General features: G+C 56.8%; 2 protein-coding genes across 2 annotated transcripts; both read left to right on the forward strand.

Annotated features, from left to right (window-relative positions):
• Nucleotides 1–7,490: 7,490 nt before the first annotated feature.
• LMJF_36_0750 (conserved hypothetical protein) lies at nt 7,491–11,363 on the forward strand (the record flags this gene model as incomplete). The annotated part of the gene is made up of 1 exon (XM_001686595.1): nt 7,491–11,363. One exon carries the CDS (start codon nt 7,491–7,493, stop codon nt 11,361–11,363), a length of 3,873 nt encoding a protein of 1,290 aa, XP_001686647.1.
• Nucleotides 11,364–15,480: 4,117 nt separating this feature from the next.
• LMJF_36_0760 (conserved hypothetical protein) lies at nt 15,481–18,048 on the forward strand (the record flags this gene model as incomplete). Its single annotated transcript, XM_001686596.1, has 1 exon — nt 15,481–18,048. One exon carries the CDS (start codon nt 15,481–15,483, stop codon nt 18,046–18,048), a length of 2,568 nt encoding a protein of 855 aa, XP_001686648.1.
• Between the last annotated feature and the right edge of the window lie 1,225 nt (nt 18,049–19,273).

Genomic DNA, 19,273 nt, shown 5'->3' on the forward strand with positions numbered 1-19,273 from the left:
CGCACCCAAGGAGCGAACAACTCCACCCTACTCCTTCCCCTCCGAAGAAAAAAGAAGAAACAAAACCAAAGAAAGGTCTAGAAGGCACAGGAACGCTGCGTAATAATAATAAATAATACGCACACGCACACACACACACACAGAGAGAGACGACGGAAAAATAAAGGGCCGTGATAGATGGTGATGTTTTCCTCTTTAGTATCATTATTTGTATTCTTTCCATGTGTGCTCTCTCTTGTGTTCGGTCTCGTTGCGTTGTGGTGCCCTGCTTCCACATTTGCAGCGCTGTTCTGCGCATGTGGAACAGCAACAGCAAACAGCGGTAGCGAAGAACACGAAACAAAAAGCAAGAATACATGACGGAAGAAAACATGTAAGCTGGCGACAAGGAGAGACAGAGGAGGGAAGGGAACCTATTGGAAAAAAATCTTGTGGTGTGTGTACAAGGGAAACAGACAGCTTGGCAGAGAGAGAACACGAGGGGGAGAGAGACTCATGAGCTAGAAAGTTGCTGTGAAGAGTGAAACAACTCGCGCGTCTTTTCTCCTTCGTCGTCGCTGCTTCTACCTCTCGCTGAACGTCATTTTTCGTTTCGCGTCTGACGTGCCGACGGTGCATCGCCGTTCCCTGCAGTGGAGAGGAGGAGGGGAAAAGTGCTGTAGGCGAACAATCAAAGGAGGGAACAAAATGAAAATCACACATTATGGCCGTGCGCGCACGTCCTTCTTCCCCCCCCCTGCCTCTCTCTTCCTCTTCCCGACGTCTCCTCCTCTCTGCCGTGTTCTCTTGTTTCCTTTGTCCCTTTCACGTCATCACCCATTTTTTTCTTTTTCGTCCCCTTTTTTTTGGTACTCCTACCCTGAGCTTCTCTTTATTGTTCATATAGTGGAGACATGCGCGTGCGCGTTTTTTTTTTTGTGAGCGAGTGCTTTGCCTCTGCTTCCCTCTTCTAGCCTCCTCGCTTTCTCTCTGCTAAATCCTCAACTCACTTCGTCTTTTTCTGTGTGTGTGCGACCTTCTCCATCTCTCCTCTTTCTTAGATCGTTTTGTTGTTGTTTCTCTTTTCCAGCGTTCTCTAGTCTGTTGTTTGGTTGGATGGCGTGCCAGAGAGCTCCTTTTTTCTTCGTGTCTTTCGTTTGTTTTTTGCTTGTCTTCTCTGTCCACTCCATTACTTTCCCCCTTTTTGTCGCCCTTGTGTGTGTGTGTGAAAGCTGCAGCGCACACAAGTGTACGCCTCTTTCTCTTTTCCGCCGCCGTGGTCTGGGCTTGCGCGAACGCGCACATGTGCTCATCGGTGTCTGTGTGTGTGTGTGTGTGTGTGTCTCTCTCTCTTTCTCTATCTCTGTCTCTGCGTCCGGGAGATCCCCGAACTGTTTTCTTTTTCGATTGCCTTCTTTGGTGCCTTTACTCGTCGTCCTTCACTCTTCTTTGCTCTTGTGCGATGTATGACCGCCTCTCATTGCGGGCCTTTCATTTTGTTCGTGTGTTCCTTTATCTAAGTTTGTTTCGCCCCGACTTGTATTTTCGTGAGGGAAACAACAACAACACAAAGAAAACGCATCAAACCGAAAAAATGATCCGAAAAACTCATGCTTTTGAGCTTCATTTTTCACCATTTTCGTTGTGGAGGGAAAGTGTTGCGCTTTGGGGCGGGCGAATATGTATCTTCCCCCCCTCTCTCTTTGTGTGTATGTGTGTGTGTGCAAGTGACTTCAGCCGTTGTCTGCATCTCTCTCGCCCTCTCTATCTCTGCGAGAGTGCATGTGTCGATGTGTTTGCGTTCAGATGTGAAGTCTGCTTCCTGTTGCCTGCGGTGTGAAACGAAGCCTTTTTTTCGTTTCTGTTTGCCTCGTTTTTGGTTGCCGGAGAGAACGAAGAACGCAATAACGACACTTAATAACAAGGAACGGATGGGAGGAATCGGAGCAGAGATTGGAGTTGTGTGTGTGTGTGTGTGGAGAAGGGTGTCCCTCACGGCCTCCCCGTTCCCCGCCCCCCTCCCCCGACTCTGAACCTTCGTCACGGGAATAAAGCGCATCGGTGATGCTCTTGTGACAGCATCCACGCACACATTCCCTTTATATGTCTCCTTCCCGTCTCTGCTCTCGTCCTCTCCCTCCACACGCCTCTTCCTTTTCGTTTATAGTCGTCTTTTTTCCCTTTTCCTGCTTCCGCCAAGCTACCACATTTTCGTCACTGTCGCCTCTTTATTTTCTTTTTTTTTTCATTGCTTTCTTTTCGTTTGTGTGCTCCTGTCTCTCCTCGCCTTTTTTATGTCCTCTCTCCTTTCTCCCTCTCCTCCCTCGGTGTGTGTTTCTGCGTATGTGTGGAGGTGGAGGGGGTGGGGGTGGTGGAGTGTGTGTGTGTGTCTTCATCTGGTCTGTGGTGACCTGCCACTCTTTTTGCGTCCCCCCTCCCTTTCGTATGCTGGTTTTGGTTGTGTGTGCCTCGTGTCTGCGTTGATGCTCAGACCTGTGCGTGTGTGTATGTGTGTCTTCTTTGTTCGTCTTACTGATGCTGAAGCGTCCCTCTCCCTTCTCAGCAGTATTTGGGTGTTTGGTGTGTGTCTGCGTGCATGCTGGCACATCTCTCTCTTTCCCCTTGCCCGTTTCCCTTCATTGTCTCCTCAACTTTCCCCCGTGCGCGTACGCGCGTCCTTCCCTCCTGCGTCTGTGTGGCTGAAGAAGGAAGGGGAAAGGGTGCGCTCATCTCCCTCCCTTCCTCCCCCCGACATGGGGTCTCGTGGAAGCAAAAAGGGACCATGTCCTCTCGTGTTTTCATTGTGCGCCCTTTTCAAACTTTCCTCGATTGACACGCATCGGCAATCTTCCTTGGCAGTGACCACGGAGGAAAAGAGGGGATGGACAAAGGCGAGGCGAAGGCAAAAAAGAGGTGCTGTCGATAGTACCAAGTACACGACCTCATAAACATGTGCAGCGGTGGAGAGGACAGGGATGCGAGCACGTTTGAGCAAAAATGGGCGGACGATGGGCAGAGCCACATTAGTCGCTCGAAAGGAACGACGTCGGCGAACGAAGCAGGTATCGGAGACATGGGGGGGGGTAGCTGGAAGAGGGAGCGCGACATGCACCACCTCCATGCTCCTTGTCGCTTTCCTACTGCGTCCTCTCTTCATGACACCCACACGCACACACATACAGAAACGGACAAGCTGCAGAGTGTTTCTCTTGTCTTTGTCTGTTTTTTTTGCATGTTGCTCGGTGTGTTGGGATTCAATAGCAATCACTTCATAGGAAGCTATTTGGCAAGAGAAAACACACGCATCGACAGAAAACAAAAGACGAGGCGGCAGGAGAGGAAAGAGTTTGCTGCCCTTCCTCTTTTTTATTGTTGTTGTCTTCTGTGGATTCAGACACACACTCACACACAACCACGCCAACGCGTGTACGGGGTTTACGCAAGCGCAGAGCCAGCGATGAGGAGAGAGGATGTGGGGGCAACAAGGGCCGCCTACATTAAGTCGACGACAGAACAACCTCCCCTCCCCCCAAAGAGGCGCCTACACATCAGGGTACACGCACGTGCGCACAACTTCTCCTTCTTGTCCTCTCCTCTCTCTCTCTCTCACACACACACACACACACACACCTTCGATGATTATAATTGCCAGCGTTGATTTGTGTTAATTTTTTTGCTGTTCTCTTTTCGTTCCCTTCCAACTGAGAGAAGGAAAAACGAAAAAAAAAACAATGAACGACATCACCTCCCCCCAACAAATGAAAACGGCATAAGATGCAACATCTCGACACACCTCTCACCCCGACACCAAAAAAAATATGGAACAGAGAACGAGCTGCGTTGCGAGTGCAGCGTGCGGTGCACAAAAGCATACCGTCAACACAAAAAGAGAGATATGGTGAAAGGAAGGAGGGAAATGCAAAGGCGCACGAGGAGGAGACGTGCTGGTGTTGATAATGAAGGAAAATGCGGAGATGTGGACAAAACACCCACACACTCACTCCCTTCGCAAAATCAGACCACACACACACACACACACACACACACACGCACTACGCACTACGCACGCTTTCTGGGCAAGGACAAAGAAAGCTTAAAACAAGAAAACGAACGCGAGGGAGACAAGCATGAGGCGACTCGTCATTTTAATTCGGTAGAAGACAAAATGAACGGTCTCTGTGTGCATGTTTATGTGTGTGCTTGTAACGCGTCTTCGACGTTTTTTTCCCTTGTACTACTTTTCTTATTTTTCTTATGTTTCTATTTTTTTATCAGTCTTCAGGCTCGCCATCTTTTTTCTTTTCTGTCGTTTTCGCTCCCTTTTTATTTACCATGTGTGTGCGTGTGCCTGTGTGCGTCTATGTCTCTCTTGCCCTGTTGCGCGTTGGCATTGTCGTTCTACTCTTTTTTATTCGGTGAGGGTTTCGTCAATTCCATACACAGTTGTGTAAACTTCCTCATACAGTTTTATGTTGTACTCGTTTTCTTTTTTCCTGTGCTTTCAGTTACGTCTTCATACTTTGTGCCTTCCTGTGCCATTCTCGTTCTCTCCGGCGTGCATGCGTGCGTGTGTGTGTGTGTGTGTTATCTTCCTTCTTTCTCTGTCTCGCCTGTATGTGAAGCGCTCGCTGTCATGTTTTTATTGCTTCCAACGTCTCGTTTCTTTTTTTGTTTGTTTGTTTTACTGTTTCTCTCCTTTGCCTCCATGCGTCATTTTTGTGTGTCTGTCGTTGGAGGCGCCACTTCCCCCCTCCCTCCCCCTCTCCGCTCAGAGATGCGGTGGTAGGCGCGAATCGCGCGAGCAGCACATGGACGGATTAGGAAGCGGAATATCACGCGAGAAGAACAAACAAAAAGGCGAGCCACACTCACACACCCACACAGAAAAAGGGCGACGCGACAGGCGTCCAAAGAAGAAGAGCAAAAAAGAAAATGAAGCAGGTAAAGTACATCTATGAAAAACTTTCTTGTTTTCTTTGAAACGGCCAACGACTAACAACGTTGAGCCCCTCGCACGTTCCATCTACCAATGTGTGAATCTCTCTTTCTCTTCCTGTGTTGGCGGCGGACTCCATCACGCTGCTGCTCTCACCTTTTTGTTTTTAGTCCCCCCCCCGACACACACAAAAAAAATTTCATGTTTTTCTCTCTCCTCCACTTCTCTCGATGTGCCGGTACGTCAATGTGTGCCTCAAATCTGTGCTACACTGTTTTCGTTTTCTCGGAGTTGATCTTCTTGTTGAGGGACACACACACGCTCTCTCTCTCTCTCCACTCCCAGCCCCACAAACAGAAAAGCTTCCCCTCCCCTTTTCCCCGCATCTCTCCCTCCCTCTCTCCCTCGAAAAGAAAAACGGAAAGGAGCTGCAGTGCACACAAAACCATCACCACGTGACACACGCAAAAAAAAAAGAATGAGCGCAGCCAAAGGCGATGCGGTTACGCACTACCGTTTTACTTGGTGGCCAAAGGACGAGGGAAATAGATTGCTGTGGGGACGGAGAGGGTAGGAGGCAGTGCGTTGTGTTGGGTAGCAGCTGTGAGACGCTGTCGTCTCGCGTAGTCAAGCAGCCCGCGCACCCTCCTTTTCTCCTACCTGTGGCTTTCTTCTTTTTCGACCCTCGTCCTTCTCCTGTGAGACTGGTGGGAGTAGGGAGGCGTGCAACGACGCACTTGTGCTGAGGTGCGGGCACCGGCTCTGTGCTCCGTCTCCTGCTCAGCTTTTCAGGGCACATGCATCTCTCTCTCTCTCTCTCGTTCCTTTTCTACCAGCGCCGCTCCAGTTTTTCCCGTGGGGCTCCCTTCGCCGTTGTGACGCGGAGCCTCTTCCCCTTCTCTCTTCGTCTCCTCCACACTCACTCCATCTTTCTCCGTCCTCTCCTACGCCTTTCTCACTTCGATGCGGCGCTGCCACAAAAAAAAACCGACGCGAACACATACCCTTGTCCCTCGCCCTCCGCGCTCACACTCGTGCTTCCAACATGTGCATGGCTTGCGGTTTTCGCCTTGCTTGCTGCGGCGCCTCCCTACACCTACCCACCGCTTTCTAACACATCTCGGCATGTGCGAGTCCCCTTCACTACCTACGTTGCGCCGCACCGGTAGCTGAACTTTCTCTTTTTCTCTAATTCTCCACAACTGTCTTTGCTGTGCCATCGCTTCGTTCGTTAGGCGCTTGCGTGAGGGTGCTATACTCGTGGTACCGACGTTTTACTGTCGTGGCGCGTTCACCCGGCCAGCCTGCTGTCCGGGTGCTGGACCACGGCGCAAATACACAAGGACACACCGGCACGAACGAAAGAGTGCGCGTAAGGACGTTGGTGGTCTGCCACCCTCTCCTGCGGACTCTGCATCTTTTCACGCCTATCCAAATTTCTCCTTGCTTCGTCACCTTTTTTTTTGTTGTCTCATCTCAGTGACTACGATTAACAAAAAAGACGAAACACACTATTGCATCTTAGAGCAGCAGCAGCATCAACTGCTAATCTTTCGAGTGTTGTCCTCCTACTTCATGGGATACTTTTTTTTTCTTCTTTCTCCGTGCGTCTCTCTCTCTCTCTGTGTGTGTGCGCGCGCGCGCGCATCTTTTCGACATCGCGCTTTTTGTGTATTACCATTGCCTGCCCTCCCCTCGCTTTCGTTGGTACCCTCTCACTCGCGCCTTGCTCCCAAGCGCGAGCGGGCTCATTCGTCCTTGTGCCTGCTGCCCGTGAAGGCCAGTTTCCCCTCCTCCCAACCCATCGACGCGGCGTGGTTCTTACTCATCTGTCTCTCCTCCATTCAGACGCCATTCAGAAACGGAGGAACCGAAACACAAACGGAGTACAGACGCTGACATCGCGGTAGACGCGCTCATCGACGCACGCACAGCTGCTCATTTATATCGACAGCAGCAAAGGTAAAAACAGAAAACGTGACCATCATCTTCGTTTTGGTTTGATTACATCTTCATCAGTTTTAAATTCCGTTCTCGCATTGGAGAGGGTGCAGACAAGGCACACACGCACAGACAAGCAGTGCATATCTGGTAAGAGAGACACACCTGCTTTTGTTTTCGGGTGCTCCCCCTTTTCGGTGACTGTTTTCTCCTCCTCTCCCCCTTCCCCCAACCGACACACACACACACACACACACACCTCAGTCCTGATCTTTCTTGTTGTTCATTTGTGCTGTTTCGCTCGTTTTTCCTGTGCAGCTCCTTTTATATAGTGTCTGTCTGTCTGTGTGCGTGTTGCCTTTCATGTCCGCCCCTCCCCTCTTCTTCCCTCTTTTCTTCAGTGCGCATATACGTGTGCGTCTGCCTGTCGGTCTGTCTCTCTTTGTTTGTTTGTGGCTCGTCCGCTGGCCTCTTCTTTTCCCCTCCCCACTTCTGTGGTGTTTTTTCGTGTTGTTTTTTTTTTACTGCCTTGCTCCGTCTTCACAGTCAAGTCAGCTTCATTTGTTGAATCCGCTTATCAGTTACTTTGACCTCTGTACTCTCTTGCTCCTCTTGCACAGAGACGCAGGCGAACATGTCCGCTCTTACCCCTTCTGTTACTCCTGTCACGCTGCGCTCCGTATCAGGTAAGAGCCTACTGCTGACGCCGCCCGTGACGCTGGCTACGGTGCTGACAGTCGCTACTGCCCCGCCTTTCTCTTTCGCACCGGAGAGCGTCAAGATCCTTCTTCATGGTCGCGTTGTGCGCCTCCTCCAGTACCAAAAGCAGCACGGCAGTGATGTGCTCAAGCTTCCTCTTGATGCCTCCGCGTACACGCCCCTCAGGACGACCGCCAAGTGGGCACATTCTGTCGCGCTCGCGTCATCCTCCTCCCCTGGTGCCGAGTTGAAGGCTGAGCCCCGCTCTGTCATTGTCTATGGGGTGCCGCAGCACATTCAGGCGACAGCCTCAGCACCGCGCACCAGTGCGCAGGAGCCGGCGGCCCTCCCCACCCCCTTCGCTGAGACCCACGGAAAATCGCTTCCCATGTCCACTTCCCTCCGCGCCGGACAGCAGGAGTGTTCTGACAGTACGTGCACCACTGTCGCCGCGACGCCTACCACTCCGAAGGCGAGCCGGCACGCGTCGTTGATGCGGTTGCCCATGAGCTCACCGACGGCACGTGTTGCCCCGATAAAGGGCCCTCTACCGTACCCGCACAGTCCGGATGGTCTCCATGAGCTTGGCAAGATCTGCGCCGAGTTTGACTCGGACGACGACGAAGACTTCATCACGCTGCTGCAGGGCGCGCCGCCGAGTATCTACAACCATCCCACGGTGCTCTACATGTCAAACAAGGTGAAGGGTGATTTGGTCATTCTGCAGGCGGCGATGGAGCAGATTGCGCGCGTGTCGCCCGTCTTCTTCGACTGGATTGTAGAGAATCCGCAGAGGTTCTTGAGCGCACTCAACCGCGGCGGCGAGCGTTCGCTGCAGCAAGTAAAGGATCAGCTGCGCATGCTGGCCATGCGAGCTATGGCGGATCAGATGAGCGGCGAGACGCCGTCCCGCCATGTAATGATGTTGGAGGTAAACACGAGGGATGGCTCGCCGGACGTGTATCAGGTCGAGGTACAGGTAGGCGATTTCTCCGACGCGTCGACTCCGAGCGACTCTCTCACGCCGAACAGTCTCGCCGATAACAACTCGGCGGAGGAGGAAAAGGGGGACGGGGAAGACAACGTGAGCACGGACGAGGGGCTGGAGGAGAACGACACGGCTGCGTCGAGCGTCGATGCATCTGCCGAGGACGGCGGCGTTGCCGGGGGCACGGAAGAGGCGGAAGAGGAGGACGAGCGACATCGGGGCGCCATTCTTTTGTCGAGCCCCCCGGGGCCCCTTGAGGAACCGCGTTCTTCACATCCGCCGTCGGACACGGTGCCGTCGCCGGGTCGTGCGGTGACGGGCGCCATGCTGTCGCAGAGGGGTAGCGTGGCTACGGCGGAGGAAAGAGCGTCCGCTGAGGAGCGCGAATTGCCGTTGACTCCGTCTACCCCCGCGGACGCCGTCGCTGCCGGCGTCGCTCGTCGCTCATTTCCTCCCCTGCCCTCGACCTCTTCGGCTGCCGCCAGGTCCGCCTCTCTCGACGTGGCAGCGAGTCCGGCCTCGCCCGCCGTTTCTCCACATGAAGACAGCAACGCCGAGGACGTGCAGCTATCGGGTCTACGGAAGGAGCTGCAGCACGTCGACTCCTTGACGCAGCAGTGGGCGCATCAGGCCACTAACGACGCGGCACACAGAGCGCACACCGCCATCACGAAACTCCGTCGCGATCTCTTTACCATGCTGAACGATCTCATTACCACCTCGTCCACGCCCGCTTCCTTGTTACGGAGCTTCGGGAATGTGCGGCGCCTGGCTCTCCTTGCCTGCGACTTCTTCTCCACAGCTGAGGAGTTCTATGTGCAGCTGGATGAGCAAGGTGTGCGCTCGTCCGTGTTTGGCGAGACGCCGCAGGACTCGGTGGCGGCATTTGCGGTTGTGGCCGCGCTGAGTCGCCTTCTCGTGCGTGACGTGGACGCTGCGGTGGAGCGGCAGCTGCAGCAAGGCGCAGCTGGTCTTAGCCGCGTAGGTGCGCTGCGCTCGCTGCGGCGCATCCACTCGATTTGGGAAAGCCCTGCGCTGCGCTGGACAACTACCGAGGGGCCGGAGAAGCTCTTGATGGCTCTCCTGCAGCTCTGTCGCCAACAGCGGGCGGTGGTACTGTGGTACAGCAGCCACTATGTCCTGAAGGAGGTAGGCAAGACAATCCAGACAATTGCCTACCTCCTCGGCGGCAGGGGGGAGGCCCAGCGGACGGTGTCACTGCAGCGTTTGAAGGTGTCGAGCAAAGCGCATAAACAGGACGAGGTGGCCGACTGCATAACCGCGCTGTCCGACGCACTGACGGAGACCGGCACGTTGTCGGACGCGATGCGCTGTCAATGGTTCACTCTCATGCACAGCCGCTATCAGCGGCTCGTGCTCCCCATCGAAAAGGACCTTCCCGCGCCCCACATGACATCGGATCCGCTCTACGTGTGCGACACACGGCACGTGCTGCCCCCCACAGGCAGCAGTGCACGCCCAGACACGTTACGCGGCACAATGGTCAGCGCGGCTCGCTGGTGGGCCGGGTACTGTGACGATCGACACACCTGCTGTGCTGACAAGTGGTGCCTGGCACTGACGGAGCGGTTGTGGAACGTCGTCACGGCCATGGAGAACGCTGCTGCAGCGGCGACTGCAGAGAACGTGGCTCTGGTGCTGACGGGTGACGGGACTGAGGAAAGTGCTGCGAACTCGCCTTCACTGGAGGCGGCCGCGCGTGACTGGCTAGGCGACATAGCGTGGATCCCGGTCGACAGCGTTGTAGCATCATCGGTGGCAACAGCATCGACATCGCTGTCACGCTCCGTCGCCCGACACTCCGCGGTCCTTTTCGAGCAGGTGTGGCCCCCCGCGGAGGCGAAGGACGGGATAGCAGCGGCGGACCCCTCTTCCAGCGTGGCTGGTGTTCATGGTATGCTGCCCCTCTTCAGCGGCGACGTGCATATGGTGGATGTGGCTGCGGTGGCCGCAGGGCATAGGCCAGTGTTGCAAGTGGCTGGCGGCGCGGCGTTACCGACGTACTTGGCGACAGTTGCGCGTAGCTTCGTATTGCCTGCCTCTGCACGCGAGCAGATCTTCGTGCGGCACTTGTTCGGCATGTTTGCGAAGCACCCACGTATCCCTGTGGCGGCGGCGGTACGAGATGCGGCTCTCGCCAACGCACGCTGCCAGGATTCACCGTGGCTGGTGAGTGAATACGTGCTTTACGACTACGGCGGTGCGTTATCGACCTTTACAGACGCTGCTGAGAAGGCAGACACCGTCGCTGCCGTAGGCGCAGCTGTGACAACAAAGCCGGCGCCATCTACCGCTGCCGCAGCCCTGCCGCCACCGATGACGGACCCATCGGCCGAGTGTGTCAGCGACAATTTTGTGCGCATGCCGAGCGTACCGCTGAGCAAGCGCTTGAGCACGCCTCGCCCGCTGCCGCCAACGCAGCGTAGACCTGTTCGCGCCACCGTTTGCTCACAACTCGCACGTGCTCAAGCGGCTGCCGGCGCGATGGCAAAGCGCCAATATGCCCGCAGCCATGCCGTCGATGAACTGTACGAGATGATGCTTGGCAGCTTGCTTGAGCACCGCCCGACCGGGGAGGCCGAGGTGCTGGATCACTTAGTGCATTACGTGGAGTCGTCGCAGGACGCGATGAGGGGTCGCGTTTACGAGAGGCAGGCAGAGGCTGCCGCCGCTGCTGCGGCAAAGAAGGTCGCCCCCAGCACCAAGCCCAGCCATTCTGCGGTGGGCGGTGGTAGCAGTTGTACGCAGCCGCAACCGCCAAGTGGAAAGCCCAACTCCTTCGCGCGTCGCAGACAATGATGTCGTGCACCATGCTTGACATGGGCCAGGTAATGGTCACGAGAACTGCTGGCGCTCTTCGCGCCTTTCGCTGCTCATACTCGGGATGCTACTGCTCTCGCAGCGTTTTTCTTTCCACTGTGTGCGTTAGCGCTGACTATTTGCGCGCTCTTGCCGACCTTCGCCGAAGAGGCTAGGGGTAATCGTCTCCTACCACACCTCCTTTGAGGTGCCACTACAACTCCCAGTACTTTCCTCGTCTGCTTCGCCAATTTGTCTCTTTCTGCGCTGGCGCGTGATTGTCCGCGTACCCGTTGCACTTGCCCCCCCCCCGCTCCTGTGACGTGCGTGCGGATTGAGGAGGAGGTGGAGCGCCCCTGCCGGCACAGACTCGTAGCCGCGCCCGCGCCTGTCGCAGCAAATGCGTGGCCGAGTCGCGCCGACACGCCCCCTCGCACGGCATTGACGGGAAATGGCCGATGAGGACGGCGAGCCCCCCCCCCTCCCCCCAGTGGATGCGTGCGAGGTGTGCGGCCTCTCCTCCATCCGGCGGGGCGGGTGCCGGAGGCACGACGAGAGCTCCGCGAATGGTGCCGTCGAGCCCTCCCGACTGCGGTGTGAAGGGCGCCGACACCACCTTGTGGGATGCCGCGGCTGGAAGCGACTGAGAGGGCGCAGCATGTGGGGCACCGGTAGAGCACAGGGTCCCAGAGGGCCCTGGCCCGAGGCTGGCCAACCTCCTCCTCGGGCCCACGCGGCACGCACCCGGGCCAGACCCTGCTGCCCGCGTGGATCAGGGCGTGCGGTCCGCCGAGGCGCGCGTGGTGCAGCACGTATGCGAAGGAAGGGACGAGGAAGGATAGGGGGAGCTCGCTTAGACGCGTGGCCCTGATCCGGCGGCAGGACGCTGCGTCCTCGAGGACCCGGATGTGGCCGCGGCGCCACAGGGGGTGCGTGCGCTGCGGTTGGATGCGCATAGCTTGCCTGACGTGTTCCTGGTGGAATGACACAGCGCAAAGCGAATTTCTCGCGTTGGTAGCCGTCGCTGTGGTTTTCGCGAAGCGGCCGGGGGTTTTGCTCTCTAAGTCTCTGCTCGGGTTTTTTTTGTTACCTTGTATTTAGGCGGTTCCGTCAGGCGTTTTCTCTTTTCGTGTTACTGGTCTCCGTTTGTGTGTTTGTGGGAATGTGCCTGCGTAGAGGCAGTGGTTTTATTTCTTCTCAGACATGTGCATCGGTAGTGGAGCGATATGCGCTGTGCTCGTGTGGGATTTTTCGTTTCCCGAGTTTGCGAGGAGAGTCTTCTTTTTCTTGTATTGTCACATTACCTTTTCAGGGGCGGAGGAAGCGTGGTCAGATGTTTATGGGGCATTCCTGTTTCTGTGTGCGTGTTGTCATCTGGTCGTGTCTCTCTCTCTCTCTCTGTGGAGCCTCGATGGGATGCAAGTTTGGTGATTCTGCTTTCTCTGTCTTACCATTCCCAACCGCAGTTGAGGGCGTGCACACGTTTCCTTCTTCCCTTTAACATCACCGGCGGTGCCATGTCGTAAAGTTCGGGGAGCGTGGTTGCTCCACGGCGCTTCTCTCCTTGTTCTAGCTGTTCAAGGAGGGCGGAAGGCATGGCGAACCCCGGTTCGGTGACCCTGACGTCCGTAAGGAAGGTGATTGTGGGAGTCGAAGTATGTGCAAACGAGACGCACCGAAAGAAAAGAAGCCGTCGACGATGGGAGACGAAAGGATATGTGCAAAGGACGCATAGAGAGCAAGGAATGTGATTTGCGGTGGGGCCTTGTGGCCGTGTGTGTGCGTGTGTGTGTTGCCCTTTCCGCTGTGGTGCGATATGTGCCGATGTAGAGTTTAGCTGTGCCCCTTTTTTGTTTCTTTGGCGTCCGGCATGATCGGTGATTAGCCGATGGCGTTAGGCTTGCGTATGCCTTTGTTGCCGGTAATTGTGTGTGCTGGCGTATTTGGCACAGACACGGTATGTCTTGCTGCAGCTCTTCTTTCCTTTCCTCCATTTCTTGCGCACGCCACGGAAGGAGGACTGTGGTGGGGAAGACAAAAGTGGGAAGTCTGCTGAACACCTGCGCTTGCTTCTTTGTGTTGGCTACCTACGCACATGTGCCCCGCTCTGCGAGCCCTCGTTTCCATCTGTATAGTCTTTTTTTCTTTTCGCTTTATTTGCGGTTCCTCCTGCATTTCCCGCTTCGTGCTGAGGCGATCACACGTAGATGCTGAGCGCACACGACATTTTCATAAACCGAAAAGAAACGAGCATACATGCCACAGCAGCCACAAGCCCGCGAGTGCTCGAGCTTGCAAGGCGATCGAATCAGCCCTTTTTGGGTACTCGACACAGTACACCATGGCGATGTCCTTCGTTGGCTTGCGCAGAAGTTTGCGTGCGCTTATGAGGGCTTCCTGCACTCCTGCGTTCGTGTGCACCGTCGTGCTCGTTGAGTCCGTTCGCCTTCGATGCGACTGCGATTTGAGGCCGGGAGCATACAACAACCGCCGTCGTCGCCAGAAGAAAGCCGCTGCCGTGCAGTCTGTTTGTTTTTCCTCTTGTTGTCTCAGCTGTTCCGTTGGGTATCTCTTACGTAAATGTCACTCCTCTTTTTCTCCCGCCCCTCCTCCACTTCACCTCTTTGTCGCCCCCTTCCCCTCTCCCTCCCCCCACACACGCACGCACACACGCACCGGCTGAGGCTTTTTCCTTGTTTTTGTTGTTGTTGTGTCTTCTCTGTGTGACTTCCTCCCTTGCTGGAGCAGCTTGTCCGTCTCGTTTCCTTGTTTGTTTTCCCTTTTTTGTTGTTCTGTCTTGATGAGCTTCTAACGGCTTGACTAGCGGAAAAGGGTCACGAACGTGATAGAGTCACCCTCACCTCCTCTCTCTACCGCCACTCTCACGGCAACTGCGCCTCATACACACTTGCGGACCCGTCCAGTCCTCACGCAGAGCCCTCGCGCGTAGCTGTTTTCTTTTCCCCCTTTATCAGTGCACCCACGCACTTTGCACCATTAAAAGTGGAGGACCAGCTTCGTTGTGCTGCTACTGCTACGTTGAGGAATCCTTTCTTCTCTGCTTTTCCAGTCCTTTTTTCTCTTTTTAGATAGAATTATCTTTAGTCGCACTCATACAATGGACGCTCGCCGCACCGCCGTCTCTTCGTTTTCAGGAGGCTCTCCCGTTAGCGGCGGTGCTGGTGACAGCGGTGGCCTTCACCGCGGCTTCAACGCAGGTGAACGCAGCACCTCTGCTGCCACAGTCTCTGCTACCGACTCCGCTGCGTTAGCTGCAGCCTCGCCTTTCCTGTTTACGCTGGACGGTAATGCACCCTTTGCACGTCTTAGCTCTGCACAAAACCGAGACTGCGGGCTGAGTTGTGTGTCGGGCAGTGGCCTTCCGGCGCGCAGCAAGCGAAAGCCGACTTGCACCGCCGGCGCCAGGCACACCGTGGCGACGACGCAGGCTGCCGGTCCCTTGCCAGGCGCCGCGTCAGCATTCTCCTTGTGGGGCGTGAGGTGCATTCCTCGACTGAACGGCGCTACCGCGTCGCGGAAAACGCCGCCTATGCGTCTCTCGTCGGCTTCGTCAGAATCGCATCCTACCGTCATGCGCGCTCGACCATATTTGAACAATTACCTTTCCGGACAAGCCACTCCGTCGTTCAGTAGCACTGGCACACAAATACGCCTCTCGCATCCTATTCGGTCCGCTTCCGCGCCCCGTGAGCGCGCCGCCGCCGCGCCGCCCGCGCCTGCCGACGGCTCCTCAGCCTCTCGTTCTACGGTCGACCCGACCAAGGAGAGAGTCGAAGAGGCCGCATTCGCGTTTGCGGGTTTCGCGGTGCCAGAGGAGGGAGTTCCAAAAAGAGCACGCAGCGTGAGCCCGATGCCGCCCTTCCCTGCTTCCTCGTCTACAAGCTGCGCCGCTGCCAATCAAGTGGTCCCCGTGCGACCGTTCCTGCGGCCGCACCTTCCCTTGTACCGGGGAGAAGGGCTATGTGAGCGTACCCACACGCCGGAAACGACCGATGCGGGTAAGTCGTCGAAGGCACACTCACGTCTCGCCACGTTCACGCGGCGGGCTGCGAGTGCGACTCAGAAGGCAGCGCGTCAGCGTCCGCCAGTCGTGCGCATGACGCGGTCCTCGACGCTGAACCGACCGGTCCTACTTACAAAGGATGCCTCTCGCTCGCACCCAGGCGCTGCCTATGACACCTCCTCTGGCGCGCGTGCTGCGGCTGCCGCGGCGGCACGGGCCTCTCCTTTACCGTCTCCGAGCGTGTCTTCCAGTGACCTCTGCGACACCAAAGGGGTAAGCAGCAGCGAGAACCGCACATGCCCCGCCGCAGCGACAGTTCAGTCCGTCTATCTCTCACGGCCTTCACCACCCGCGCCGCCGCCGCGGCCAGCGGGGCATCGGCGCTCTCGCCGGAACTCCCTCACCTCAGTGAAAACCAACTCGTCAGCTTCTTTTCTGCCCCACGAGCAGAACTTTTCCCCAGACGAGGAGGCCACCGCCACCCTGCGCTTCTTCAGCACCATGCCAGACTTGTCGGCTGCAAAGGAAGAGGCCGAGGAGGAGCCGTGGTGCAGCTCTCCTGACGAGGACCTCACGATGGGCACTAGCTCCTCTGTACTGGGCGGGACGGGAAACATCCCGTTCGCGGCGCAGTCCGGCGGCTCAGAGGCTGCCGCCACCCCCGCGTGCGGCGCGAGGAAAGGGGGCAGCGATGGCGGTGGCGCAGGCGCCCACTCGCACGACGCAACGAGCTTTGCGGGCCCACCGCCGAGCCCGCACACCAGCAAAGGCTCCGTCCACGCAGGCGGGACCGCTGGGGTTGTAGCGCGGCTCAAGGAGCGGGGCAACGCGTTTCTTCTGCGCGAAGAATTCGAGCTCGCCATCGCGACCTACACGGAGGCGATCCGGCTTGACCCTGCCCACGAAGCACTGTGGGGCAATCGTGCGTGCGCGTTTTTACTGAGCTTTCGCTACCTCCCCGCGGTGGCGGACTGCCTTTACGTGCTGCATATCTACCCCGGACACACAAAGGCGTGCTGGCGAGCCGCCAAGGCCTATGCGGCCGCATACCGGTTGGCGGAGGCGAAGAAGTACTACCAGCTGGCTCAGCAGGCATGCGAGAGGGACAGTATGTGGCGGGGGTCGGCCTCGGCCAGCCGCAGAACGGCGTCTTTATCGTTGATGCGCAGCGACAGGGGTGGTGACGAGACCCCAGATGGCCTCTTTGCACGTGGCGCTGCGGGGAGCAGCTCTGCCGAGGCTGCTGGGGCCTTTTGTCGGCGCGACAGCCGCCTCCTGAAGTCAGAGAGAGAACGGCAAGTTCTGGCGACCGAGGAGGCGGCACTGGGGATGGTGGAAACCTACTGGCAGCATCTCCGCCACGAGCGGTGGGCGGATGCGTTAGCGGCTATGGACAAGGTGTTGACCTTGCCCAGCTACACAGGGCCGACAGCCGTGTCCTGGCAGGCCCTCCGGATCGAGGCGCTTCTCCACCTCCATCCAAAGAAAGCGTTGTCCGAGGCGGAGGCTCTCTACCGTACCTACCCGGATTCTCTGGAGCTCTACCCGGTACTGGCCAAGACCATCTTCTACGACGTGCACGACGCTGCTGCCACCAAGCGGTGTCTTGGTTTGCTGGACGAGGCGGCAGAGAAGCGCTGCGCGCAGAATCACCTGCTGAAGGTGCACGTGCGCTACTGCGCGACGCAGCTGCGCGAACGGCTTCCCGCGGACGCCGGTAAAGCGTCAGCTGTACACATGGAGGCGTGGGTCAAGCTGCACTACCTCAGGGAGGACAGTCGTACCGCGGAGCTGCGCCATACCATCGAGAAGTTTGCGCGGCACCGCGACGCCGGGAACGCGGCGTACGAGGCCGGTGACTGGGACGCCGCGGCGTCCGCCTACACGCGCTGCCTCGAGACAGACCGCCTGAATCATGCACTCCTGGCGGCAGTATACTGCAATCGGACGGCGGTGTACATGCAAGCGGGCCGCTGGCGGGACGCACTCGGCGACGCAGACTCCGCCGTGGCCCTCAGCCCGCAGTACGCCACCGCGCACGCGAGACGCGGGCGAGTGAAACTATACCTACTTTCACAGGAGTATAGGGGACAACGCGCCGTGCTCGCGAGCTGCAGCGCAGCGCCGTGGACGGCAGCGATAAGGGAGCGGCTTCAAGGCTATGCCGACGCCGCCGTCATAGACCTGACGCGCGCGGTGGAGCTGTCGCCGACGACAGAGCACAAGACGCAGCTGCAGCAGGCACTGGCGCAGCGCCGGGCTATTAAAGCTTCGCTGAAGCCCACTTGTGAGACACCAAAGTCCTCCATGCCGTTCTCGGCCGCATCGGCTTCCGAAGGGGAGAGGCACCGCGGTCAGAGCGCACATTCGCCGCACCCGCAGGCGGATGCGCGGCGTGCCGAATCGGCGGCAATATGTGAGCTCACGGATCAGCTGAAGCTGCTTGGACTGAGCATCCTCGCGCCGTTGGCACCTGGAGAGTTCGGGAGGCTTCCAGAGCCGAAGGTGATCGCCAAGGCGTACCGAGAGGCGGCGCTTCGGTGGCACCCAGACAAGTGGGTAACAGCCACTCCGCACGAGAAGCAGCGGGCAGAACAGCAGTTCAAATCTATATGTGTCGCCTATCAGGCGTTGCGAGAGCGCAGTGGTGTGGTGTTTTGAGAGAATGTACGAGAGGGGCGCCCGTAATGCGGAAGCGCTGCGGAGGATGTGCAGCACGCACTTGAGCAGCGACACAGTCACGTGCACCGAGAATGAGACGCCACTGCGCATCTCCCACAATCTCCTGTTAGACATATTTCACCTTTCTCGGCTGTAAATTATGGAAGGAGACGAAGATGGCAGGTGTTGTTGTGTGTTCATTTCGGTGCTTCTCGTCCCGTTTTAGAGTTGCTCTTGCCCCCTCTATCGGTCAGTGTCTCTGTTGCCCGTCGGGTCTGCCGGTGCCCCTGCGCAGCTCTTATTTGTATTTTTTGGTGTGTGCGTGTGCTTTGAGAGGGGGGAGCTTGTCTTGGTATACTTTACGTTCATTTTGGTGGTCTCTCTTTGCTCTTGACGTTGCTGCCTCGACATTTCGGTTTGTTTTTTATCCTTTTTTATGGGTGGGTGGGTGGTGGTGGTGGGGGGTGCGTCTTGACTTTTCTAACGTCACGGACCTCCTAATGAGACATAAACGCCTCTGCTTCCCACCACCTCCTTTCCTCATCTCACTTCTCTCTCCGTTATTACTGTCCTCTGTCGTCTCTTCGTCACTCCCCCCTGTATTCTGGAAGTTTGCGTCTTTTCTTTCGTTTGTTTTTTCGCGGGGGGGGGGGAGGGGCATGGGAGGCTTCGTCCCCTTTCTCCTCTCTGTCCCGATACAACTGCTGCGTGCTTGGTTGTGTACATGCTGCCTCTTTCAAGTGAAATGGATACGTTGGGCAGTCTCTTGATCTCTCTCCCCCCATCTCCTTTCCTTCCCTCTTTGAGCTCTTTGAACTTTTCCTGGCATCGGTTTTGTTTCGTCTCTCGTGTCTGGCGGTGTGTGTGTGGGGGGGTGGGGTGGGCGTGCGTGTGTGTTTACTGCGCAGCAAACCGTATAGTAGACGAGGAAAAGAAAAGAGGAGGGGTCCCCTGTTGGTTGCCATACACATCCTACTACTCCACTTCTTACCCTCACTCCCCTACACCTCCTCCTCTTCCTCCTTCGATGTCCCTCCGTCTATCTCAGTTTTTTTCTTTTTCGACCGCCTTTTCGCCTCTTCCCCACTTCCTCCTCTCGTTTTTTATGCCCCTTGGAGGCGGCGTGTGTCGCCGCAAGCCTTTTGCTTGCGGTTTGCGAGAACAACAACAAAACATTTTTCGTTGTGTTTCGTTGTGTGTGTGTATGTGTGTGTGTGTGTGTGTT

Source organism: Leishmania major, chromosome 36 (assembly GCF_000002725.2).
Source record: "Leishmania major strain Friedlin complete genome, chromosome 36".
Taxonomy (NCBI): Eukaryota; Euglenozoa; class Kinetoplastea; order Trypanosomatida; family Trypanosomatidae; genus Leishmania; species Leishmania major.